At 41.2% G+C, this 27,184-nt stretch overlaps 2 protein-coding genes across 14 annotated transcripts in view; one reads left to right on the top strand and one right to left on the bottom strand.

Annotated features, from left to right (window-relative positions):
- ADD1 (adducin 1) overlaps positions 1-15,062 on the top strand; it is a 55,704-nt gene extending 40,642 nt beyond the window's left edge. For 2 of the 12 annotated variants that reach the window (XM_085223563.1, XM_085223561.1), the window contains exons 11-17: positions 1,418-1,519; positions 2,896-2,985; positions 3,830-3,922; positions 8,556-8,712; positions 9,471-9,653; positions 10,371-10,466; positions 14,399-15,062. In XM_085223563.1, the coding sequence (XP_085079689.1) occupies positions 1,418-1,519; positions 2,896-2,985; positions 3,830-3,922; positions 8,556-8,712; positions 9,471-9,653; positions 10,371-10,466; positions 14,399-14,751 (1,074 nt within the window). In that variant the 3' untranslated portion in view covers positions 14,752-15,062. Of the gene's footprint in view, positions 1-1,417; positions 1,520-2,895; positions 2,986-3,829; positions 3,923-8,555; positions 8,713-9,470; positions 9,654-10,370; positions 10,467-11,200; positions 11,236-14,398 lie in introns of those variants that run through there. The other 10 variants (XM_085223566.1, XM_085223564.1, XM_085223569.1 and 7 more) reach the window with 8 other exon arrangements.
- Positions 14,634-27,184, bottom strand: part of SLC75A1 (solute carrier family 75 member 1) — a 27,880-nt gene continuing 15,329 nt past the window's right edge. For both annotated transcript variants that reach the window (XM_085223575.1, XM_085223574.1), the window contains exons 7-13: positions 25,225-25,333; positions 24,331-24,442; positions 22,899-23,007; positions 21,179-21,269; positions 19,709-19,756; positions 18,864-18,953; positions 14,634-18,152 (exon numbers count right to left, since the gene is read on the bottom strand). In XM_085223575.1, coding sequence (XP_085079701.1) covers positions 18,046-18,152; positions 18,864-18,953; positions 19,709-19,756; positions 21,179-21,269; positions 22,899-23,007; positions 24,331-24,442; positions 25,225-25,333 — 666 coding nt within the window. In that variant the 3' untranslated portion in view covers positions 14,634-18,045. The remainder of the gene's footprint in view (positions 18,153-18,863; positions 18,954-19,708; positions 19,757-21,178; positions 21,270-22,898; positions 23,008-24,330; positions 24,443-25,224; positions 25,334-27,184) is intronic.

Raw genomic sequence — 27,184 nt, 5'->3', positions numbered from 1 at the left:
GCTTGTTATTAACATAAGAAAAAATAGCTTGTTATATTGAGGTTGTTTCTATATTTGTTTTGACTAAAATTATCTTTAATGAAAAGCTGGAGTAGTTTTTATCTGAGAAGATAATCATCAGTGAGTATTTCACAGCTCCATGTTCATTCCATTTTTTACTTTACAGTTGCAAAGCATTTTAAAATTCTGTTGCTTTTTGAAGTTTGACAGTTTCTGGCTATCTTATTATTTCTTGAAGTTATTAAGGAAAAATGCATAGCATTTGCTCTATAAGCAGGTTTGCTTTACTGTTGAGTGCATTTTCTATGCAATAGTGATTGAAAATTAGGACACCACATATAATAAACGTATCAAGTTGTAAAGTTAATTATGCAGCAAATTGAAGGCAGCTTCATACTAAATGCACTGATCAAATAAAGCAACCTTCTATGAAGAACCCATAAAGCGCTTACAGTTTGTGTTTGGGATATTTTTGTAACCTTTTAAGCTATAAGTTATAAAATATTCGACATCACCAAACTGTTCTCTAGGTTGCTGTGCTGATACAGCTACAGATTGTCTGTGCAGAAACTAATTCTGGAAACAGAACATTTTGCTGAAATAGCTGATTTTAATGCAAAACTTTGGTGATGCCCACTCTTGCTTCACAGTACAGAATCATTCACTAAACCTGGTTAGTGGCATCACATTGCTTTTCATACTTCTGTCATCTTATGCTTTAAGTTCGCTTTGATGTCTGTTGGGTATCAGAGGATTGAATCAATGATCTCTCTGTCTCTCTCGTGCTATTTTGTAAAAACATCAAGTGCAGAAAATGAACATGGCAGTGACAGGGTTTTAGAACTCACGTCTTAGATCTTGCTGTACTTTGGTTTGGGTGAGATACAGTGTCCTTTTTAAATGCATATGAACTCACTTTGAAATTTCTGATAAGTGTCCTTACAAATAACTAATCCTGTTGGAGTTCTACTTCTGTATTAATATAAATCTCTTCACAAAGTGAGAAGTAGACTGTGCCTAGAAACATGAAACCCTGCAGCTGTCAGTGTGCACAGAAAAAGAGCTTAAAGACCTCTCAGTCTTCATAGTCTCTGAATTGCACATAGCTGTAGTAACTGCATAGCTTTGGATGGAAGCTATTTGCTAAGTTGAACCAGCTCTTTGGTCTTTATTGTTATTGGTACCGGCTTGACTTAATCAAATGATTCTGATACCTGGAAATGTATCTGAAGGTGCAGTTTATGTTACTGAAGAAGGAAGCAACTTAAGTTTTTTTAGAAACGAATAGAAGAATGCAATCATTGGTTCAGTTCTCTGTTATGTATAATGCATGATCAATTCTTATGTGAATTTGCTGCTGTGAGTGTCCATAGCCATTACAGCAATTCTGACTGCTCAACTGTTCTTGACGTTACAGTGGACTAAAGAGGATGGACATAGAACTGCCACCTCTGCTGTCCCTAACCTGTTTGTTCCATTGAACACTAATCCAAAGGAGGTCCAAGAAATGAGGAACAAGGTTTGTAATAGCAGTAATTTTTTGTATTTATTTTATTATCATTATGTTAAGTTGCATGCCTCTGGTGGACTAACTTCACTGTGATGGAATTTTTTTAGTTCAGTAAGACAACTTTGGTATTGCCTTCCTGCTTTCTAGCAAGATACAGAAACAATTCCTAATTGTTCTGAACTCATCTCAGAAAAAGATGGTATTACTGTCCACTGCTTGAAGATTTCTATTGCCTTATCTTTTGTTACTCTCAGACCAGATACCTTAAGATGACCACCACAGAGTTCATGGCAGTAATTTTAATCCCTAAAATCATACTCCTATATGAGTGATCTGTTTTGATTTCACCAGATGAAATTGTAGACAAAGTTTACAGATTTCTCTCTCTGTATTGTATTTTATCCAGTATGCAGATTTCAGATCTTCTTGTCACCAGTCTTCCAACAGGAAAGCATTGAATACATCTGCTTTATCATTTTATTTCTTTGAACTATTGTTGTGGTTTTGTAATTTTGCTACTGGTATATATACCCCAGCATCCTGTTAGTACTTAGCTTGTTCTTGGATGTTTTGCCTGCTTCTAAGTGATGGCCATATGGAACACAGGAGATAGTGTTATGTCATGGTAAATTCTGCACAGAGTTCGTGGCAGGAGTACAGATTTGTGCTCACAGTTCTTGTATGAAGTTGACAGAGCTTTTACTTTTCCTGATTCAGCAATGTAAAATAATGATCACTTGAAATAAGAGGTGTAGTGAAGTTGCTGAGTGGTTTCTTCCTGTTTGAAACACAAACATTGTTGTATTAAAAACTTGAATGAAGTGTCTAAAAGGGTAGAAGTAAAGCTTTTGCTCTCCTGAGGACAAAGGCAATTATTCAGAAACAAGTACTGAAGATGCAGGACTTTATAGATCTTCGCATTTTGAAATAAGAAGTATCAGTAATATGTTATGTTTGTATACGCATGTGCCTGTGTTTTTACATAAACAGTAAGTTCTGGAGGAAGATGATATTGTTGTACACTGGGCTAACTGACAGCAACCTGTAAAGGACACGTCACGTCTAACAGACATATAAAAGTGACTTCTGTGCTTCTCTCTTCACCAGTGTGACTTGATCTGTATAATTTTATGGCAAACCATCACTAAAAAACAAGAGACAGCACGTGCTGTGGTACCTGTGGGCCAAATTCTGAGAAATGTGGTGAACCAAACAAACTTGGGATGTGCCAACCAGTGTTAATAAGCACAGCTTTAATGATGGGTAGGGCTATAGCTGTCTACACTAGTTGCAGCCTGTTGGCAGGTTCACCCACCCCTTGAACAAAATAAAAAAGTTTTTCTTCTGTTGTTTACATGACTGTGTTCTGCTGCTTTCCTTTACAGATCCGAGAGCAAAATTTACAAGATATTAAAACTGCAGGCCCTCAGTCACAGGTTCTTTCTGGTGTTGTTGTGGACAGGAGTCTTGTACAGGTGAGAGAATAAAATGCCTAAAACCGTTTGCTTAATCAGCTGTGTCCTCTTCTTTCACCTAATGTGTCCCTATAAAATTATTCTTTAATTGGCAGAGAGTAACTTTTTATAAGGTAAGTCTTAGAGGTAACACTGTTGTCTTTGCAAGAGTGCTCAGGATCAGAAATTTAAGAGGCTTCAGTCATGTAGCCCAAGCATGTCTGTGGAGGATGCTCCTCTTTTTTTTTTTTTTTCTTTATTTTTTGCTGAACATAATGCATGAAATTTGGAAGGCTTATTAATGTAGGTTAGATTCTTGTTCAAAACTAGTTGGTCTTTGTGACAACTTTTTGTTTGTTTGCTCTCCAAGGTTATGTATCTGTTTGAGCACAGCAAGCTTACAATGGGGCAGTAGTGTTGTGTGTTAAACATATATTACATAATATTTTATTTGAAGAGCAGATTGGGGAAAGAAAGCTGTTATACATCAGTAAAATTTCCAAGCACTGTATCTGAATATACTATAGACACCAACTATGAATCATAGCTCAAAATAAAATAAGAATTAGAGCTATGCAGTTACTCTGTTAAACACACCCGAAAGACTTTAAAATCTGTACATCTGAGTGCTTTAACTGCCCTGATACGCATTTTTGGTACACTTTAAGAAGTTTGGCAAGTCTTATTGTGACCATAGCTTTACTTATGTTGGGCTTCGTATTGTGTGCATGTCAATTCATTGTCATTGCAGTTTTATCTACCAGTTACTGTTTCTTTGCATGTTTTTAGCAAGCACATAATGCTCTTGGTTGATGTTTTAAAGCCCGGGCTCGGTTTGCTCTGTTTACTCGATTTACTGTTGCAGGATGCTCCCCTCTCAGACTGTACGGAATCTATTGAAGGGCTCGATCTCACAGAGCAGGCCTTTAGTCCCGCTAAATCTCTGTCTGTTAGAAAGGTACTGCCCTGTCATACTGCTCTAAATACTGTTGTTCACCCTTCATTTTACCTCTTCCTTACCCTGACCTCTTCCCTCTGTTAGCTCATGATTTAGCTATAGAAAAAAATAAGATGGATCTCCAAATAATGTATTTGCAATTATACAAGCAGTTGCTTTACCCCGTTAAAGTGTCTCGTAAGGATTTTTGTCTTTCTTTGTCTGTGGAAACTGATTAGGAAATATTTTTGCTATTAAGGTGCTGATTAGGGTCTGCATGTAGTTGGTTTTTTTTGCATGCTATTAGTATTATTTTTTTTCTAATTCGAAGTCCATTTGGAATTAGCTTAATGTGAGTTTGATTACATCAGTGTAATTCCAAAGGTATCCACGTGCCTGGTGTCACATCAGTGTCAGGTTTTGATCCTACGTTGTTAGAAGTCGTTTCCTTAAAACTCCAAGATTATTGACTAAAGCCCCACGCATCCAAAATATATTGGCTTTCAAAATGTATCCACACTTGTGCTTAAAGTAATATGCTTTAAATACAGAATAAATTCAAGAAATGTGTATCTGGTTGTCTTTGAAGCTAAGTAAACAGGTACAGTTTGCATGTTGGAAACACTCAGCCCTTGGTTGTCTTCCTCTCCCAGGTTTTGGAGGGCTTCTTAAGAGTGATACAGCACAGAAGCACAGGGTGTGGATGAGCATCTGTCTCCCATCTACTGTAGTATTTTAGCTTAAATCTTGGTCTAGGCTGTGCCTAGCATTTCATTGTAAGAATATAAAAATAGTTTTCCTATTAAAAAAAAAAAAAAACAGAATAATTTGAATTACACTGTTGTTACAAATCCCATGACTTCATAGCATTTCCTAGTGTAATCAGTCAGTTTGTGTTAGAGGTCAGCATATCATAGTGAGGATTTGATTAAGGGATTTTTCAGGGTACAGTTTGTTTTATCCATATTCTGAAAGGAAAAGTAGTAAAATACTATTTCCAGGTTTAAGAAGAGAAGTAAATAAAATACTTCAGGACAGTGCCTGCCCTTTATTCTGGCAGCTCCTCTGCTTGATAATAATAACTTTAAAGTGAAATATGATTTTTATAATCAATATTCATTGGTTATCACTACACCCGCGATTTCTTTCATTGGAGACATCTGTAGAATTTTTCAGGCATTACTGTTGAAGAAGCTTTCTGTGAAACCGATCAAATAGTTTTCAATTTGATTGTTAGAGTTTAAACATCCAAGTGATGTTTCCTCTTTGTAGTGTGGTGAAAGTGCTTTCCTCCTGGAATGTTGTCTAACATTAGATCCAAATGGCAGTTACAGTAGGAGTGGCCAATTTCCTTATGCTTCTTATCTTCATAGGTATTGTGACTTGAGTGCTTAGAGAATTTCCTGTTGATGGAAAAGATTCCAAAAGATACAATTTTTAGAAAGATTATGCTGAAAATTAATCCAGTACTGTGGAAAAAAGGCAATAAAAGCTTATGGCACCACATAAACCTCACAAGGAAGGGGAAGGAAGCTTTAAGGAGACCTGCACACCGGGAGCTTGGGGACTTCTGGGTACCAGATAATTAAAAGTCATCTCTTGACAATTTCTGAGATACTCAGTTGCAATTAAAGTAAAAAGTTCCATCCAACTGCAGTAAGGCTTAAAATGTTTTGCGTTTTCAACTAACATTAAGATTCGAATTAAATTCTATTGCATACTCTTTTGATTGGAAAAAAGTCCTATTTGTGAACAGTATGCATGCAGAGCTTTGAGTCTTTTGTGCTTTTTGGCTGCAGTAGTAAGTTCTCCATTTTGCATCATCATTCGCTTTTTCAGTGCTCTGGGAAGCCCTGCTGTGTCTCAATGCAACTCCTCCTGCATCATGAAATGTTATTTCTGTTACAGAGCTGGTTAACTAAACTTGTTGGCTGAACCAAGAGGGAATGCTGGTTCTTCTCACCAATAACCATTCTACAATCTGATAAAAATGCACATAAATTTTCAACAGGAGAATTATGAGTACAAGAGAATTGTCTGTTTCATGTCTGTTTCCTTAAAACGAAAATTCTATGGCTTTGCTCTCGTGAGCAGCCTTTCAGTTCTGCCTCAGAGGTGGCACTGTGTTTTAGTGGTGACTTTTACACAAAGAGTCCTCTAAAATTCTCCTTTTTCTTTTTTCTTTGGACAATGGCTCTGCATTCGTGTCAGATTGTATTAAGTGTGACTGTTAACAATGGATAGATACTGTGAACTGTGTCTAGTTAAGAGACAAATTGGCATGTCTAAAGGTGCCAGTTTTGCTCTGTCTGTCCCTGAGAAGACAACGAAGTGCTTGCCTGGTGAATGACAGTCATGCAGTAAAGTTGGCAGAGAAGTGCAGAATGACTTGGTAATCAAAACTTTCCTTGTAGAACATGTGAAGTCCCATGTTGAGAGTGAAGATGTATTATGTATCATTAGTCATAACTGACCATTGCTTCCTTGGATCTCTGGGGGACTGTATGCCCCCTAGAAAGTTCTTAGGAGTAAAAGCACATACTGTTCCTGGATGTAATTTCTCTTTCTCTGGTGGAGAGAATGTCGATGCTCAACTGTTTACACATGCGATTAAACTTCTGTCATGGATCTAATGCTAGGATCAGCTTAATGCAGGTGAATCACCAAAACATTCATTTTCCTTCGTTGCCCTGTTTGATGAGACAGTGCCAGTCTTCTGTGTGGAAATGTATTTCTTCTCTACAGCCTCTTTAATATGCAAAGCAACTCCAGACTGATTTTCACTTTCAGTTTCTGCAAATGTTTGTAGGAATCTCCAGACAGCACGGTCAGGCTCTGCAAAGTCTGTCTACTTTAGCATTATATTTTAAAGATCTGTACTACATCCTGTACGATCACTTAGTCCTTTGTATTCCCTCTCCTTCCGTCTTGTGTTACTTTTTCTACTTCTGCTTTCTGGTGTCTCTCTGTATTAGACTTGGAAGGCTGCTCTGTGGCCTTCTCTGTGAAGCAGTGCATCCCTTCTTGGATTTTTGTGTTTTAGAGGAATCGCTCTGCAAAGCTTACTAAGTTACTACTTGGATTTATTTTCCTCTTTAAATTGATCACTGTACGCTTATAATTTTCATTAGTGACCTTTGTCCTGGATTACTGATGCTGAGCAAAATGTGGTGTGTTAATCTGGAAAAAGTTTTTGGCATGTGAATTTTGCCTTTCAGGTCTCTAATGTAATTCTGCTTTTAGAGACCAAAACCACAGTACCTAATCCAGTTTCTGTTGTTGCCTGATCTTTCTCGATATTACTTCTCTCAGTTCAAACACACTCAGCTAGTACAAATATCATTGGCATCAAATTATTTATTTCACTAAAAATGACCAGCTTGGCACTGGCAGTTTGTCAGAAGTGCTGTTAGCATCCAGAAGAGTACTGTGCCTCTTTTAGTTTTCAGTTCTGCAATGAAGATCTCATTGTGTTTGTCCACCAAGCGTGGATATAGAATGTTTGTGTCTTCTTTCAGCTCCTGGTTGTTTTTGAACTCTGCTTTCTAATGATCTCTTTCAAGTATTGATACAAATAACGTTTGAATATGAAAGTGACGGAAGCAAATCAATACCCCATTCTTTTTTGGTAATGGAATTCCGTTACCTCTTTTCAATAACAAAGACAGTTCAGGCTTCACAAGGAGAGGAGATGCAGACCACGTGGGGCTCATTTCCAAACTGGTGGTGTCAAGCCAGAAGTCAAGCTAAACTAGAGCTCTGAATGTCCTTTGGAAAGACAAATGCTAAAACAAGTGACCTGGCAAATACAGGAGGTATCCAGGCAAGCATCTTCTGTGTCTGAGATGATGAAAAGCCAATGACTTTAGTCTTTTCTATTTGAGTAGAGAAAACAGACTTACAGTCCTACCACTCGAGAGTCTCTGATGCAGCTGCTTTTGTTCATTGGGACTTGTTATGCTTAGAATTGCTAACTTTTATCTTTATTTGTGTAACATTTTTATGTGGCTTGTATGGCATTATTATAGATGTAAATATGCTAACCCATAATCTTATGGTTAACCTTAATTAATATTGCTTATATTTAGCAGTTAATCCAGCGCACACAGCACACACACAAGATGGCTTTTTACTATAACATCTGTTGGATGTTATGCAGTAGCTACTAGAAATGGCTTTTCTCTTATTGAAAAGAAAATTAAAAAAAAAAAGACAATAAACAAACTATGAGCTGAATCATGTAACTTCTACAAGTGTTCTGTGCCCACATGGCCATGAACTTGGGCCTACTATCCTGTTTCTTTTGTGGGGAGAAAAAGCAACTTGCTACTTGTCTGATTTTCCATGTACTTCAGCTAGGCTGGCTGCTCTTTGACTTAGTGCTTAATGGTGGGTAGTGGACACACTGATGTGCCTTTAGGAGTAGTCAGCACCTACCTTCTCCTTTATGTTAACCTGCTGTAGATTTGAAAGGAGGGGGGGGAAAGAAACATACATGGGATTTTTTTTTTTATTTAATTGCTAATATAAATGAAAATCAGTGTAGCATTTTTCAGATTATCATTTTATTTTGGTTGCTTTATAGCCAGTGTACTTCTCAGCATTCTGCAAGTTACTGCTGGGTTGCAGATGTGTCTTAATTTTCTTTTGCCAGGGAGAACTGGTGACTGCTTCAAAGGCAATAATTGAGAAGGAGTATCAGCCCAAAGTGATAGTGAGCACAACAGGACCAAATCCCTTCAACAAACTCACTGATCGAGAACTGGAGGAATATCGCAAAGAAGTAGAAAGGAAGCAGAAGGGGCCAGAAGGTTGGTTTGTCTGTGTGTTTTTTTTGCAATAGACTGTAATAAAAGCAAGTTTACGAGTCATTGGAACACGGATTATCTGCAGAGGCCATGGATACATTAATCTGTTTGTGTTACAGTTTTTCCAGTATGTATGAAGAATTTTAAAAGAATATTTGAGATAGAAAGTGCAATGTAAGTGTTACAGCATGTTTGGTAAAATGCATCAAATTGATATGAAAAATCATCCCAGTAGAAAAACTGGGGTGTTCAGTATGGTCAGTTACTTGCTGCTATTAGGAAGCTGAAAGCCTGAACCTTCATAAAAAACATTTAGGTACTGCGGAGTATTGTGGTTTGTTCTGTTCTGCTTTGCTCCCCTTAGCACTAGAGGTAGTTGAGGTCGGGGTGAGATGATGCTGCAGCTTTTAGCGGCAAAGCTACAGTTTTCTAACTTGCTGACATTTGTGGGTTTGAGAATCTGTCGATTTGGGAAGACACAGAACAAAATGTAATTGCTATGTGGAAATGACACATCATGAGGACTTCCCCAGCAAAAGATGCCCTAATGACGAAGGAATCTCAGTAGAGCAAGTTTGTTCCTGCATCTAAAGAAGTTATCCTGCATCTAAAGGAGTTATCCTGCTTTACTTGTGTGAAGTTTTACAGGATGCTAGTTACAGTGCTTCTACTCTTCTGCTGTTAAGGTTTGAAACTGATGCAGGAAGCAGAAGTGTGATTTCTTTAACAACGTGTGTTCCCTGCTTCTGCTTCTTGATAAGAAAATGTAGGAACCCCTGGAGACTCTTTATGTTCAGTTACGCAAGTATTGGACTCTCTGGGGACTGGGATCACACATGTCAGCCAAGAAGAGCCAGATGGGCAGAATTCCTCCCTTAAGGAATTTCATACGGCAGTGATCAAAGCATTAAGGTCCAATCCCGACCTTTTGGCTCAGGCCTCAGGTATTATGAATATGGCACAGTTGCACTTACAATCTAAGGAGCAAATTCTGTACATCATGCGGAGATTCTGTCAGTTGAATCCTATCTGTGGGACTGATTTCACTTTGTAATTGTTTGGGTGAATGGCCCGGAGCAGTGTTTTTGTGCAGTTCCTGATGTATGATGAACTCTCTTAATGTTTTCAGCTGTTTCAACTTGGAAGCAAGGGGGACCCTCTTACTAATAGCAAATAAGCAAACCACTGTGAAATCGGTTTTGAATCACTTAATTGCTGCATGTTTCTCTGATCATCTGTGCAATCCTTCATTCTTAGCTCTTAGTATGCAATTTTATTTACTCCAAGTTTCAGCAAAACATTCAAAGCAAGCAAAAGAGCACTATCTTGGATTGGTCTGATAGCACTGCCCCCTCTTATTTATCTATCTTCCTAGTTGTCTTTCGCATGAGTTTTCTTAGGACAGCATGCTGTTCCAGATCATAAACAATTACATCAAAATTACAAACAAAACAAAAACAAGCACAACCATGGCTTGAACAGTTTTGTTGATATGAAATTTCTTTTGCTTGTTTTGATGGTATTTAATACTCTGACAGAATTTTGATTCAGAAAAAAAATGTGTTCAGATTTTGTGTGCATGAAGCAGGAGGACACATTGGTGTCCTCCCATGCTGAAATATTTTGTGTGCCTTCTCAGTGTCTGTTTGTCCCATCTGCAGAACCTTCAGAAGACGGCAGACAACAGAAAGAGAGAAGCCCCCCTGAGCACAGCTCAGCCTGCACTCCCCCGAGCACGCCCATGAAGGCAGAGGAAGGTAAGTTCTGCTCTGGGGGCCGGGGGAGCCACTAACTGCATCGCTGGTGACTGACGCATGAACATCTATCAACTACTATCTACTAAGGGTCAATTTCTTCTGGTATTCTTTGGATACTGCCTAAAACATACGACACTGACCTGTAACAGGAGTTCTGCTTACAATAATAAGGAAGTGTGCAATAATATAAAGACAAAATTATCTCTTCAGAACTGCCTTGTCATCGTTTGTGTTTACCAACTGATTTATCTTTTTGGTCTGTTTTCTCCAAGAAAGAATTGCTTTTATGAAATGAAATGATGGCTGGTGCTGAGCCAGACACAAATCAAATGCTTTGGTAAATCTTCACTGATTGCACATTTCTTAAATGTTATTGTATTTGGATTACACCTCAGTAAATAATTTTCCAACTCAGTTTGCATATTAGTTTCATCATTTGCTAACCTTGCGTAGTAATTAAAGCTGAAACGAGACAGGGCTGGGAGAGTCTGCAGTTTCCTTGCAAAAGGATAAAATAACATTCTTGAACGGGTGTAATCTGATTTTTGTCTTGTTTCCTTTACCTTGTACATTGAATATATCACTTGTCTGTTAGTCTTTCATTCACTACTTCATCTCATTCTGTTTTCTATAAGAATGGTTGCATCCATTCTTCTAATTTAACACAATGGCTGTGATGAATGCATAGATTCTCTACTTGTGCTTTTTTCTTCTTGTGGCTGCGTTACAAACAGGAGATGGATATGCTAAAGAGTACCTGTTACCATAGTAAGTATCATTCCATACTCTGACCGGCTTATGTGCTTTGCTTCACCCTTGCTTCTTTGTTTCCTATGTTTTTGTTGTTGTTGTTGCTGTGTGTTTTTTAAAAAGCAGCTTTTCAGCTGAGACACTGATTTCTTTATTTCATGAAGTTCTAGGTAGTTATGGACCCATTGTGAAAATGCACTCTCCTTTGAAAGACACTGCAGAAGTGACATTGTGTGTTTCCATACCTGTGTCTGATTCCTTACAGTTTCAAAAGGAATAGTCTGAAGTTGTCTTCCAGCTGTAGCTGAAGCAGGTCTGAGAGTTCTGCCCCAAGTTTGCTGCTGCCTGACTTAGACCAGGTGCTGAAAGTTCCTTATCTACTCCAGAGCAACAGTGTTGCCACTGACATGGGCTGAAACTGATAATCCAGCAGGCTTCTGCCTGGAAGTGGAAATGGAACTGCTCACACCTTGGCTGTAAGGAAACTCCAGCCAAGGAATGACAGCAAGTACTTGGTAGCAGCAACACTACAGCTGTTTCAGCCAGCTCTGCAGGGCTACCTCAGATTATACTTTAAATTAATAAGGATGTTTGGCCCACTCCGTTTGTGTGTCCTGTTGTATCCAAAAGTCAGTATATTTGTCTTAGATAATGAATATTAAGTTACAGTGTAGAAAACTGCAATGCTACTAATGAGCTTCTAAAACCTGAGCGTTCTTTTAAATAGAATTCTGTTCTACAAACTCCTCGAGGCATAAAAGTTTTGCAGGACAAACATACAATGCTTATTTTAGAGACTGAAGCAATTGAAATTGCAGGCCATGACAACTTTGGCTGGCAGAAGTTCTGGGGGCTGGCAGTGTTCTCTGTCTACAACCACTCCTCAATTTTTTTTTTTCTCATATCCTTTCTGTTAAAGTGTGGCAGAAGTCAGAAAAGTGTCTCATGTTGACAGTTGTAGCCCTGTTTGTATGTTTGTCCTTGTAAGTTTGTGTTTAAAAACATAAACCTTTATTTTCTTAAATGTTAGTTGTAAATAAAAGTATTAATTTTACTTTTCAAAGCTCTCTTATGCCAAAATAGAAAGGGAGAGAATGGCTGTAGGCCTGATTGTTCTGAAGGGGGCAGGAGAAAAGAACACCTTCTGAAACTTCTGGGGTATTGTTTAATTCTTATACTGTAAATAGGTTTTGGAACAATTTTTTGTCTATAAATCTTCCTAATTTTGGTAAAGCAGTGCCCTTAATGAGCCAGATAGAAGGGAGCAGATGTTTGCTTCACACTAATCTGTTCAGTAGAGATGCTGGTAATTTGGCAATGGGAAGGATGGTCCTGGATTAACAAGTTAAAAACTTGTTCTATTAATGCACTGCTTAGGCCAGCTGGCAAATGCTGTCTCATTGCCTGGAGCTTCCCAGGTGCCCACGGTAAGAAGCTCTAAAATGGCAAATCTGACTGATGGTCAAATATGGCACCTGTTCTAAAAACCAGGCTGCTGCTTTTAGTGAAATCAAATCCAAGAAGATTGTAGTGGCAGTGGAGAGCTGTGGGTGCTGCTTACGTTCCTTAGGAGAAAGTTCTTCACAGAGAGGGTGGTGACACACGGGAACAGGCTGCCCAAGGGGGTTGTGGATGCCCCATCCCTGAAGGCATTCAAGGCCAGGCTGGATGTGGCTCTGGGCAGCCTGGTCTGGTGGTTGGTGACCCTGCACATAGCAGGGGGTTGGAACTAGATGGTCATTGTGGTCCTTTTCAACCCAGGCCATTCTATGATTCTGTGTATGTATATGACACTGACACATGTGTACACATTAGGCTAGAGCCTCAGGAGACAGCTTGTAATGAATAGAATTGCTTTCTCTCTTTTGCTGTATTACGCCCTTCTCGCACTATAACCTTTAAACTTCTAACGTGCGTGGAGCAGTTGGAGCTGAGCTCTGGTTTGCTGTGTTTGCTTAACATCTGAGATGGCTGTGGTGCTCTGGGGAAAACAGGTTGATTTCCTGCAGGTGTTCACAGAACGGCCCTGTGAGATGTGGTGTAAGATTGCAGGTCTGTCTGGCAGAAATGAAATGGACAGTTTGTTTTTTCCCTAGGGAAAATGGGAAAGTATAAATTCTCTGCTGTAAATTCTTTTGAAAGCCTTCAGTGTTCTGAAGATGAAGTTCTGAAGACAAAACCAACAATAATATAACTTTCAAACTGGGGAAAAAATAGATGCCTTTCTTTTGTGCCTGCCAGTGCCAATGGCCTGGATTTTGTTCCAAATTTCTCCTTACATAACATGAGTGGAGATGTGTTTGACACCGCAAAGGAGACACTTCTCAACTTCAGTGCAGGAAGGGAACTTTAGATGTGATACTTGTTAAATTATGTATGCAGAAAGGAAAGCTTTCAACAGAACCTGTGTAAAGCATGGTGGTTCATGGGAGAGGTGCTACAGGCTGGAGTGTAGTGCTGAAATTCACCTCTGGACGTGGATTTTTTTGATCCTCCTTCATCCAGGGGTGAGAGCTGCTGTATTGCATAACCTGCTGAGCTCTTTCAATTGGATAAACTACATGGATTTTACTTACATGGCAAGAGTCCATAATTCATATTCACATATCTTGCAAAAGCAGTAAAGCCTTTGTGATAGGAAAAGATATTAATAAACTACATCTGTTAGATCTCATGGAAGAACATTATGGAAATCCACATATTGCAGTTAAAAGCTGGCAAGCCAGTGGTGGACAGTAGTTACAAATCAGCAATTACTGCTATCCCAGCAAGTTAAAAAATAAAAAATAAAATCAAATGCTGAATTTCGTGATGCTGTCTTCAATGCCACTGAAAACTGTAGGTTCAATTCCTGCTTACTGTACTAAAATCTCGTGTTGCCTGCAAATGTTACATGAGACATAAGCCAGAAGTCTCAAGTTTTGTTCTTGCTGCGTGACGCCCACAGAGTGGAGTTCAGCTCTAGCTCTTCTGTGGTTTGAAGAAAAAAAACAACACTTTTAAATATCTTATTTCTGTCTCTGTGCTGAAAGCTAAAGAAGAATAGACCTATTACAAAGGCATTCATGCAAAGTAAATATTTTAGTTTATTATTTTATAGAGAGCACATACCATCACTTGCTGGCTTTCTCTGTCCCAGGGACACGATGAGCTAACTGTGCTGTTATCTGTCCGTCCATTAGAGACACAGCAGGACCAGACCTACAGAGATGACAGTGATGCTGCAACTTTGAAGCAAACCCTCCCAGATCTCACCCCTGATGAGCCTTCAGAAGCACTCAGCTTCCCTCCCTTAGGAAAGGAGGAAGGGAGATGCGATGAAGATGTGTCCAAAAGCCAAACAGAATCACCTGTGGCAGCAGATAAGGAACCCCAGCCTCAGCCTGCTGAAGAACCAGCGACTCCAACAGCTGAGGAGGGGACGGCAGCTGATGCAGGTAGTGATGAATCTCCAGGAAAGTCCCCATCGAAAAAGAAAAAGAAGTTTCGCACTCCTTCCTTCCTGAAGAAGAGCAAAAAGAAGAGTGACTCCTAAAGGCCAAACACTGCAGAAACACTGTCATATTTTAAAATTCATTAACCACTAGAATGTACCAGATTGTACTGAGTGTTTTGTCTTATTATGTACATGAATGCAACAAGTAATCCAACTAGCCCCTCAAGTTATGGCTTGATCGTTTAAGGTTATAACCAGAAATTAACATCCAAAAAGGTGCTAATCTGTGTTTTCAGCAGCTACCACCGATCTGATCCCTAATTTCTAAGCAAATATAAATGACTTCCATGTAGAGGCATTGAATCACTGTTTATACCTTAAAGCCTACACCGCTTTATGGAAGAGTAAAACCAAGCTTTTGCCATTAAGAGTGCAACACAAATTGCTTACCATGAGAGCGTTCTGTTTCAAAATTCTGCTCCAAGTCAAAGTAAATTTCTTCTTAAATGGTGACTTCTTAAGAGGATGCTTTTGCAGTGGTGTTTTCAGGGGGATATGCTCTTGAACTGACATGTAAGCTTTGCAATCTTGTGATTACCGATCAGGTTGTAGTAAAGCTTTGTGACTATTCATTCCTTCCTCACTTTTTCCCAACTTCTGACTATAGTAAGAAAATGGAAGTGTTTTCCACTTACACCTGGCACTTGAAACCATCCTCGTGTAGGACTGAAGTAACTGCGGCGTGGTTTGCTGGTGCTACGTGTTGATGGAGCCCTCTGTCCAGGGAATGCAGCTTGAGGGAAATCAGTCCTCGACTCCCTAAGAATCTGTCAGATGGTGATTTGGCTGTTGGGTAGAGTTAAAAGGTCAGTCCATGGTGATGCAAAGCCCAGACGGCTGCATTTTAGGCCTTAGCACAGGTTTGTTCCACCTGGTCAAAAATACCCTGGGTGCACGTGCAGACCTGCTGCACAGAAACCCCATCTGCAGTATTTTGCTACTATTTCTTCCCGTGATAAAAATGTAAATGTGTTACACTGGGCATTGAACCTTGTTTTGATATTATTTTCACTCACAAAGAACCTCACAACTGGTATTTCTTTATTTTGTTGTTCTTGTTGCCAGCAGTAAAGTACAGGAATTCCAGCTAACCTTCTTAAGGATGTGTTTTCACAGATGTTTGCTATAAATGTTTGTTTAGTGCGTAGCATGGTCAAGAAATTCACTTTCACTACTGAATTAACTCTTCTCCAGTGATTGCCATGCTTCTGTCTATCACTAATTGTGTAAGTAGTCTCAAGATGAGAGGCGAGGCTTGCAGGAATCCCCCAGGCGCTGTCATTGCCCCAGCCCCAAGCAGGGAAGGTCGCTCATCAGCTCCCAGTGGAAGCATTTCTGGTTTTAACAGCAGAAACGTTGAAAACTCCTGTGTGGGAGAAAGCAGTGCTTTGGCTCGCAGTACGTGCAGCAAACAGAATGTGGGTGTTAATTTTAGGACAGTGTCGATTGGTAAAATAGCAGAGAACTTAATGCCTTACAATTCACGTAGTAGAAAGCATCGCAGAAGAGATGGGTCCAGCAGTTAGAAAGGCCTACATTAGGCCTGGGGCGTTGGTACCTTGGGTTGGTTTCAGACAGTGAAGGAAAACGGCAGAAATGGCAATCAGAGCTGTAAGGCTTCAGATGAGCAAAGAGCTTTCCGAGTAGTATTGAATGCTGTGAGGAATGGAGCTTTGCCTGTTTGGGGTGGGTAGAGGTACGGTGGGAATTGAAGCAGCAGTAACTCACTGTGCGAGAGACCCCTAAACAGCAATGTTTAGTCAGGGCTGCATGGCACTAATGGCTTTCAGCTTGTACTTTAACCTTGTATGTCCTCTGTACACTAGGAAGCATACAATACTTATTTTGCTAAATTGTGTTTTATTGCAGGGTCGTAATTAAACTACTAATTGCTCTATGTTTCAGTTCATTAATGGAGTCCCTCCATTTATCTTTGACCACATATGCAATGACTTTTAATTTCAAATTTTGTAGTTTGTTCTTTTAATTCTTTGTATTACAAATGAAATGTAGTCATGTATGGTATGGTTACACACTCTGGGGCAAATTAAAGTCCTGTATTTTTCTTTTTCTTGTATCAGTTAAGTTCTACTCACAAATAAAACTCTTTAAAAAAAACACGTTCCCATTTGCTTTCAAAACTTGTACTGTTCTACAGCTGTAAACCTGAACATTTAATTAATTAGTTCAATTTTCTGTTAGTCGTTTACCAATGATTTAATGTATTCTCGGAAACAATACTTAAATTGGCTCCTGCAGGGCTTCCTTCCCAGGCATTCTACCCGAGTACTTGGCAGGAACTGGCCCCTAAAAAGCAGAATCAGCTGAGCTCAAATATAAGGTGGGTGTGGTGAGAAGGGGGAGGGGTCCTTCCCCTGCCCCAAAACCCTTCCCTCCCCCTGGCCTTCCAGCACACCCTCTGCTGGAGAACCTGCCCCAGTCCTGCTGGGAAGCACTGTTGGCTGCTGGAGGATTCTGGTCCCTGGTGTGGGCTCCTGGACTCCAGTTTTGCTGTGCCAAATCATAGTAACAGTGTTGGGTTTGCACTGATCACTGGCTGGATGAGTGCACAACGTAACAGTTTATTTGTAATGCAAACAAACAGTGATTGGTCATCAAAAAACATGCAGTACCAGAAATATAAAACAGCTCAATTTAATTGTGTAGTAAAAACAGTCCATTTAAGACCAAGTACCAGTCAGGCTCAGGAAGCCTGGAGCGTGCTGCTTGCTCTTCTTTTTGATTATCAGGTTTTAAGGCAGTTGGTACGGCTCTTACCAGCTCCACTGATAGATAACTGTGCAGCATCCAGTGTCTGTCAGACAACTCCTGTACATTTGTTCTCTGCTAGCTGGAGGCAGAAGAGTCCTCTTCGCAGAGGCTTTGGGCAGTGGGGTTCATCAGGCTTGTGCTGATGACAAAGGAGATGCGCAAAGAGCAGCACCTTATGGACTGCAGCGTGGTGGCGAGCAGCACTTGGTGTCCAACTGTCATTTTGGGGCATGGTGTGCAGCAGCGCTGCCATAACGCCAGTCTCAGCTTGCCAAGCCTCATCTGATGGTCTTCATGCTTTACTGAACTGCTACATGTTTTGTTTTCCCTTTTTTTGGTTTCATTTTCAAAACCGGCCAAGACAATTGTGAGGCTGTCAACTGAAGTGCTTGTGGAGGCCATAAGAAATCTGCAGCCCGCTGTTACTGCATGTGGTCATTGCACTTTTCCTTCCAGAACATCCTCTTCTCCCAGTTTGGTCACTGGACTCAGGTGGTGAGAATTGGGTGGTGGGGAGGTCCTTGGAAGCTGATGATAGCTCTGGTTTCTTCTTGCCTTTGCCTACTTCTCCTTTGACTGCTGTTTGATAGAACCGAGTAAAATGAAGGGGATGAGGAAAAAAGCTCCACAGATGGTGAAGCAACTCTCTGCCCCTGCCAGCCAGTAAACTGAAAAGGAAACAGATTTTGTTATATTTAGCATAACTGTCCTTGCACATACATGAACAAGCACACAGAGCTGCTGATAAAACGGAGAACACAGGTGCCAGTACAGCTATGACCACTGAATCTTTAATGCATGTTCTTGCATGTTATAAACAGGAGGTGGCTAATAATATTGCTGGCAATACTTCTCTTCCAATATAAAACAGTATGATAAAAAACACCTATTTTAAATAGGGTATTTTCATCGGTATAGAAATAGGGAAAGTTCCTGTTCATTTACCAGCTTCAATAATTCTAACTGTCCCTAGCACATCCTCCTCAGCTGCCCCTGGTCATACCTGTCCGCTGCTCTTGAGTGTCTCATGCTGTTGCTACTGATCTGCTCCAATGAGATGTGCATAAATCTAATGCTTGGGGTTGGAGGAAAGGGCACTACATGTGCTGTGCCCTGCAGTTGTTCTGCTATCTCGGCTTTGCCGTAGTCTGACGTTTGTCCCTTCCCTTCCAGAAACTCACTGCCCGCAGGAGCACCACAGGGCAGCTGTTTGTCCCCATGGTCAAACCGGCTCCAACCTTTCTCAGATTTAACTGAGATCAGAGTTAAGGCTGGGACATGCCGTTGTGGTTCCACTTCCCCATTTCCTTCCGCCTCAGCTGGGCTGCAGGCACCTACAGTGCCATTGTGTGTTGGCTGGAGCACACAGCCCCACTCACCCGTGGCTGACAGGACAGGTCCCAGCGCCCTCGCAAGAGCTCCCAGGCTCCTCAGGATCCCCATGACTCTTCCTTTTTGGCTGGCAGAACCTGGACAAGCAGAGAGCCATCAGTCAGCCCGGAGCTTTGTTTTGCTTGGGGCAGGGTACTGCTCTAGCTCTCGAGGCCTGCTTCTTTTGGACTTATTTCCCACATGCCGTTGTTCTTCCTTTCATTTCACACTTACTGCCTGAGCCATGCTTTTCCTTCTCCCCCAAGGTAAACATTCATTAAAACAAAACATCAGGACCTGTCAAGCGTGCTTGGCCACGGACACCTTGTGACTCCCTGCTCACAAAAAATACCCCAGAAACCAAACAGACCGAAAAAACCAAGCCCACACTCCAAAACCAACAAAAAACTTTATCTAGAAAAACTACATTTGCTTCTCTAGATTTTAAAGCAGTTCTGGAATTGCTGAGACAGCACAGGTAGAGAAAATACCATCACCTTACTTTTCCCCTCGGCCAGCACTGCAGTGCGGCAACCTTGGTTATGAACCAAAGCTAAAGAAAGCTGTCTTCTACAGCTGCCAACACAGCCACATCTGCTTTGCGAAGGAAAGTAGCAACCAATACCACACACTCCTATTTTTTCTGAGGAATCAAGAAGGAATGAATGACTTCCCTCTTAATAAATGCAGCTGAGAGGAGGGGGACACTTCAGCCAAGCAGCCTGAGTCACTTGTCCAGCATTTTTGTACCAGAGGTGCATCTCAAAACTTGACGTCAGTTCCTCATTTGAGCCCATTGTGCACAAAGTTGAATTAAGTGAGTGAGAGCTGCCCCCCCAGAATGAGCACTCACCGTAGCCTGATACCACTGCAGACAAACACGGGATAACAATGGCAGCAGCTGGAAAAATCCACAAAACAGACTGTCAGTGAACAGCAGAGTTCAGTTACCAGCAGTAGTGACAAACATGTGGTGCAAACTCGTTACTACTGCAGAGAAAAATGCTGAGCTCTGAGGCATCGTACCAACAATGAATCATAAGGTTTAATCCAGTTCAGTAATGAAAACACCCCCTCAAAGCCAACCTGCAGGAAGAGCCCAGAGCCAGGAATGCTCTGCGCAGGTGTTTCCCATTAGTGCTCCATTCCAGGAGCCCCTGGGAAAGGGGCGGCCAGGTCAGAGCAGCTAACTGAGACAATTCCAAATCACTGCAGACCTTTCGGGGCTGCAGGGAGAAGGAATCGCTCACGTTTCCAACAGACTGCGAGGTGACTGTAAGCGGAACGGCCCCGCAACGTGCACAAGGCTTTAGTCATGGATGAGAGCCATAGCTACCTTCTGCCTTGGGAAATAAGAGTTAAGTCCAACTAGAAGAGGTTATAGCATTTTAACAAAAGCCAAGATCTGTGCAGCCAGCACTGCCCTCTTACTGAAACAGGGACCTTCTCTGCCAAGAGGGAAATGCTTTCAGCATACAAAGCTGAATCGTTTCTAGGAAGGAAGGGACAACTGGAGAGCAGAAGGATAAACGTGTTGCTGTAACTCCTGGGACAGGAGAGGGAGAGAGGGGGAGAAGAAGCTCTTTCTGGATGGCTGAGCTGCTATCCTGCACCTAGGTGTGTAGCTTGGAAGACCAGGCTTTTAACATAGAAGCACAGTTACACAGAACGAATACCAGCTCTCACTGAGAGGCTGTCAAAATCAAGGTGAGCTGTAGATAAGATCTAGATCTTGAAGCCTGTCCAACACACAGCTGCTCCTACACAAGTAAGGCACTAAGGAGATGCATTTTGTGATTGAGAGTTTACTCTTAAATCAAGCTGTATTGTGCAGAAGATGAGTCTGTCTTCCTCTTTCATAATTAGTCTTATTTGAAGCTGCTTAGCAATAGTTGGCAGTACTGGAATATCTGAAGTCCCTTTTTTTTTCCAGATATGCACTTCAGCAATGCTCCATCACAGATAAACCCAAATCATTTGTAGCTGTTTCCCTGAATAACGAAAACCATAAAGAAATGCTCTCTTGGTGCTTTTCCTGAGATGAGCATTCAGTAAATACTTTTCTTCTAAGATCTGCTGAAAGAGAAGGAAAAAAACCTCAAAAGCCCCACAGTGAGATGGGACAGCAGGAGCACTGGGGATGCATTCAGCCGTCACCATGGCAACTTCCTTGGATACAAACAGCATCAGAAAACAACAGACACTATTCCTTCTAGATTTAATAAACAGAAACATCAGCTTCTGTTACATAGGTTGAAATAAGACATGCAGCTTTTTTTTTTTAAATATGCAGAAAAATTCCTTGTGCTTTTGAATAGCTCACCAAACGAGTACAGCAACAGTCCAGCGCTCAGCAGGGTCACATTTGCAGCCCATCCAATTAACAGGAATGCTGGAATCAACACCAAAATGGCCTGCAGAATGGAGGAGTCACAGCGTTACATGTAAGCCATCCTTGTTACAGCCTAACCCCAGGTGTCCCGCCACGTCTCTTCTGCTGATGGCTTACACTTAGACCAGAAGCAGAAAGCCCTTTCTTCCTGAACAGACATCTTAAATTTAGCTGGATGGGCACACAATTCACCTCTCATTCTCTCACTATCACACTGCAGACAATCCATGTGCTGAAGTCACCCTGTAAGGCAGGCTGTAGTTACAGCCCATGACTGATTTTCTGCAATTGAAAAAAATCTGATTGGGCACTTCTTTCACATGATTTACTTTTTTCCCCCTTCTCATGCTGAGTTGAACAGTCCAGAAATCTCACTTTAACTCTTCACCTCCTGAGCTAAACCAAGAGATGAAGAAGCTTGCAAGCAATAGGACTACAGCTCCTCAGCTTTTTCTCAGCAGTGCTGGCTGACTCGGAGGACCACATCCTGCCCTTGAGCTTTTGGAGTCCATACTTATGGAGCCAAGAAGAAAAAAATGAGGGGAATGGCATTTGAAATGGATTCGCTACAAGAGAAACCAACATCATTTCTCTCTTCCAAGAGATGACTCCAGTTCCCCTGCCTCATATACATCTCTCCCTCATATACATAACTGATCTGTTTTTTTTTCCTATGAGAGCTAAGAGCTGCTGCACATTTCACAACTGAATGCTGTAATTCCACTCTCACTGAATGTCTTCTTTTGATAACTCAGTTTTAAAGCCTCTTGTAACTGCTGTGCCAAGAGAAGACGCATAAGCCATGCAGGTTTGTAAAGGAATCACCAGAATTACTACAGCAAAAGGAGGAGCTGCTCAAGCCACACACTGCACCTGCAGGATGAGCATCCAGGGGCCAGCAGGTCCTGCACAGTGCATGTGTGTGTTTACAAACAGCCAATGGCCAACTGAGATAATAACTGATCTCAGCAAAGTACCCACACCTCTCTGTGCAGGGAAGAGGAAGGAAGGAGTACTGAAATCAGCAGGTCGGCCTCGACTTGTATAAACTGCAGTACAGTGGCAGCAAACGCAGCGGGGTGACAGAGAGCATAGAGGAAATGGATGCAGAGGAGAAAGCGGTGCTAGCAGGGCTGTGCCAGCTTTCTTTCACAGGGAAATGTTTCCTCTACGACACAACGGGCATATCCTATGTTTTGCCCGCCAGGGAGCAGGATGAGGGTGGTTTCATAAGCAGAAAGAGCTTTCAAGAAAAACCAGAAAGGCATGACAGATCAGCTATGAAGCTGCTTTAGTAGTTTCAGCGTCTACACTGTAAGAGAAAACTTTGAAACAAAGCATAATCTTCACAGCATTTTACTCAACTCGAGTACCGTTCACATTTCCTACTGCAGCTATCCACAAAGAACTTCAAGTTTCAGTCATAGCATAGCTGATATGCTAAAAATGCCTCTGATATTCCCAAGCTCAGTTAGAGCAATAGCTGCTTATCACTCACATCTAGAAGTCATTTAAATGAAAACAGATAGATTTCTTTTGATCAGACAAGTACAGCTATAGCCTCCAACCATCTCTCATTGTTCTTTAAACTGAAAATGGATGCATCAGATTTGTGGGGGAAAAGAAAGAAAATATTGACATATATATTTACCCTTTTTACGGCTCTGATTTCATTTCCTGGCTTTATTCGGCGAGCATAGCCTCCCTGGATCACAGCCATTGTTATTCCAATAAAGAAAAACATCTTGCCCTGCTGCATACTGGAAGGGAGGCAAAAACAGTTGACACAGTCATGCATACAGCATTCCACCCTGGGATTGGCAGGTGCAGTGCTGACCCTCTCCTGAACGTGAGAGGGAAAATGCTTTTAGGTGTTCACACGGGCAGTGCAAAGCTCTTAATATAGCTGACGTTAATTTCCATGGCTGGAAAACAGAAAGAAGGTAACAGCTGAGATCTTATGTGGAGATGAGATGGCTGCCAGCAAGTACTGCAGTGCTCTCTTGGAGTACGACGATGGAGCCGATCTGTTACTAGGGTGGCTCACAAAGAGCCAAGCCTCACCCTGTGCCATGGCAGCCCCTGCTGTACGCACTGAGCTGTTGGCTTCTGAGCAGTGAGCACTTTGCTTTCTCACAACTGCTGTCACTGCTCATGTAGAGATCGACTGAGGATCAAGGCACAGGATGGGCACTGGCACAGTGCTGATCGTGGATCACACTGGGAAGCATGCATTAGCACTTACTCCACCCTCAGGTAATTCTTCCAGTTTCACCTCTCAGCTACCTGACCACGTGGATATTCACAGCTAAAAGTTCTCACCTCTATAACAAGCTTGTTTGTCACACAGCTCGTACAGTCAGCATTAAGCTGTGTATCACACTACATGGCTATGCTGAAAGGACCGTGCAGAAGCAGGCTTAGCACACTAGAAGACCTTTCCTTGTTGCACACACATTCGTTAAGCCACAAACTGTAATGAAAGACAGACATGGAGAGATGAAACAAAATCCTGAGAATTACTCAAAGGAAAGGACAAACATGAGGAATCAAGCTGTAAGATCATGTTCCTGGCTGGAAATCTTCCTATGAGCTGGCAGGAAAAGTATTTCAAGCTGAGCTTCTTTTAGTGGATTCTGTTCTCTTTCTTCTCTAGTGTCTGAATAAAGGCAAGCACCATATGCAACACAGGACTCAGCTGAGCAATATAGTTAAATAGCTTTCCCTTCATCCTTGGCTTTCTTGTCTTCTGATACTGAAGAACTCTTCTGGGGAGGAAGAGAAAAGCTTCTATGCAAATCAATCAGTACATTCCCTGAGTTGTAGATAATTCAGGAGCTTTAATTTAATCTTTTGTATTGACTAGAAGTTATGAATTCAATGAGTATTTCCTGTTGTGATAAATAGCATGCCTATTTTTTCTTAAATTCTTCCTGCAGAGCCCAAGTGGAACTGAATGCACTGATTGCTTTTTGCCTATTATTAACCTCAGTGTCTCACTTGAAAGTAAAAGACCTTAAATTAAGATTTTGGAAAATATCTTAAATAAAATAAACAACATTTATCTTTTAAGCATGCTATACCTGCTGAACTGGAATCTCTGGTGAGTAAGAAAACTTAGTGTATACTCCAATCCAGAAAACAGGAAGAGGTACAGGAAGTAAGCCAGGCCCAAGATTTTGAGGTTCTGAAGATCTAAACAAAGAAAACACCCCCCAGAAAAAGAAAGTTATGGTGGTATTTTTCAGGCACTGCTTGAAAATATAACAGCAATAGTAGTGTAACATTTAATAACTGTACAAGGAAAAGGATTTTCACTTTAAATATCCATACAAGACATGCCACAAAATGGTTTCTGCACATTTCCTCCCCTGTTGTGAGAGCCAAAAAACCTGATCTCTCCCTGTGTCACAGTGCTCTCACTCATCCAGTCCAGTTCCTCTGCCTCACATTTGTACTGCTATACATCCCCTGATTTATTTCTTTTTAACCAGTACCTGCAAGCAGTCTAACACCTGAATGCAGCTTTCAGGACAAGATTGGCTAAGGCAGAGCCAATGTGCCAGGTGTGCCTAACAAATGCTGATTCATTTTCTATGGTTTAAATAATTCAATGAACAGAAATGTCCAGCTTAAACCCACATCTCCATACCCCGAAATAAAAAAAATCTGGCTGAAGTTTCCTGCTTTGCAGCTCAGACTACTGTAATCAAATGCTCATTATTCATCTTTTAAAGCCCTTCACTTATTGCAGCCTACCCCAGCTAGCCCCTGCCTGAAGGGCAACGGAGCAGCAAGTCAGATACCCTCAAAACACTGATCTCTAAAAGCAGCCTGAGTACATAAATCAAGAGAGTGAGTTGCAGAACAGTTAACAAAGTGCTGCTTCCAAAACTGCATGACTAAAGTCTCTGAACAGAAACCATCTCCACATAAAAAGACATCCAATCTAACACAAACAGCCAGCTAATACTTACTCTGATCTGAAGGAGCCTCCTTTCCTTGGGTGACTGCAGAGAACCGAAATAAAGCCAAAGGACTGAGCAGGTCAGCTGCTGCCTGAAACCCAGTTGTCACAGAGGAGACCTGATCAAAGAAAGAAGTTTATTTCAAAAACTGATGCAATTACTGCTGCAAGGAATTGACAGGAACATTCAAGAGCGCTTTGATATATAAATAACCTACCTGAAATGAAACAATGCAACTGCTATGGAAATCTGAGTGACACACATTAACATCCCAGACACAGAATGGTCTCCAACACTATAACCAGAAGGCAAAGCACTGCTAGCAGTTTTCTCTGGAAAAAGAAAATAGATTTTTCCCTGAGTTCCCTAAAAAGCAGTGTATGGGAACTGTTGATCACAGCCTGAATCTCTGATTGACCACCTGAGGTGAGCAGTGAGTCAGCCACGGAGCACAGGTGAAGGCAATTCACCTGGACTACCAGGATGGGGTGAAGCCTGGCTGCACCTCTCCTAGACTCCATTTAAGGGCTGACTGCCACTGAGGAAGGATCTCTCTCTGGAGATTGCTCCTTGGGGAGTTTACTGTGAGCCTACAATACTGGTGAGCATTTTCTATTTCTCTTTGATTATCCTTACAATGTGATAATTAATCTTACTAAGCCTAACTTTTCTGTATACTTATTGACCATCCAATACTTTATAACATTTGTGTGCATATTGATCTTACAAGCAGAAACAACTCATTCTCTACAGCCCAAAGGCAGCTTGATTTGGTGGCTTTTCTCATCACTCCTCCTGTCCAATGAACGCATGTTGGGTAAATGCTGGCACACCTGCCTGCAAGCTTATGGGAAGGTGAGGATTTGCCGTGTGCTACAGCTGTAAGAACAGCAGGTAGCAGTGCATGAAGTGACCGCCTGTGTGGGCACTGGTGGTTCTTTTAGCCAGCCAGTGACATCTCCTGGGGAAGCAACAGAAAATACCATTTTTAGAGAGTCATTCTTCAGAGATATTTCTAGGGAGATTCTGTACAGCAGTACTGTGTGGCTTCTTACAGGGGAAAACTTATTTTGTACCAATTTTGTATCCAGCAATGCCATCCCTGCTCCTCATCAACAGTTTTGGAGATGCTTATTCTTTCATTTGTTGAGAATTTAATTTTTTATTTTTATTGTTAAATATGAAATATACATACATATAAAAGAAAAAATACTCTGCAAATTCTTAAGGAAATATCTCCCTTTGAAATAGAAGAACTTAGGCTGTCACTTTGCATGATAGTCACAGGAAGAGAGACTCAAGAATCCCTAGTAGTCACAGCTGGTATTTAAGACCCCCAAAGCACTGCACAGGCTTCATGTGATGAGCTTCCTTCTCAGCCCAGCTGGGCAAGACAGAAAATACTGCCCCTTAAAGCTGAGACTAAAGGTCACATTACCAGGGGGACTTCACCTCAGTGCACAGCCTGAGGACTTGCTCTGTAAGAAAGCTGTAAACAAATCAATCTTCAAACTGCTCTTAACTCTACTTCTGTCTTGTTTTGATAGACAGAGCTTGTGAGCATCCAACAGCATAGCTCTGGAGCCCATCAGTCTCAAAACGGCAGTCAGTTCAACACAGCAGGCTGTTATTACGTAAAGCCATAAAGCTGCTGATCCACATAAGGCAAACTGGGCTATTTATTTCCCCTTCACTGTGTGTACTGCAGAGGGTAAACAGACACTCCCAAGAAGTTGTTTCCTCGTGCTTTTATGAGGTCTGTAAGAGGATTTCCTGAAGCTGGCTTGTCGCAATCCTCAGTTCCTGCATTTGTTGGCACTGCAGAGTTTCTAGTGTTGCATACAGAACCCAGTAGCAAGTAAGTCTCCTCAAGAATGTCTGCCAGTATTAAAAAATATCTGCACTTTGTATGCCTTTTAATGATTGGTCATGTCAGATACAGGTACTGCTACTACAAAGTTGATTTTTA

The sequence above is a fragment of the Meleagris gallopavo genome, chromosome 4, assembly GCF_905368555.1.
Source record: "Meleagris gallopavo chromosome 4, MGAL_WU_HG_1.1, whole genome shotgun sequence".
In the NCBI taxonomy this organism is placed as follows: domain Eukaryota; kingdom Metazoa; phylum Chordata; class Aves; order Galliformes; family Phasianidae; genus Meleagris; species Meleagris gallopavo.
The sequence above is the reverse complement of the archived record's forward strand: the minus strand, read 5'-3'. Positions and strand labels throughout refer to the sequence as shown.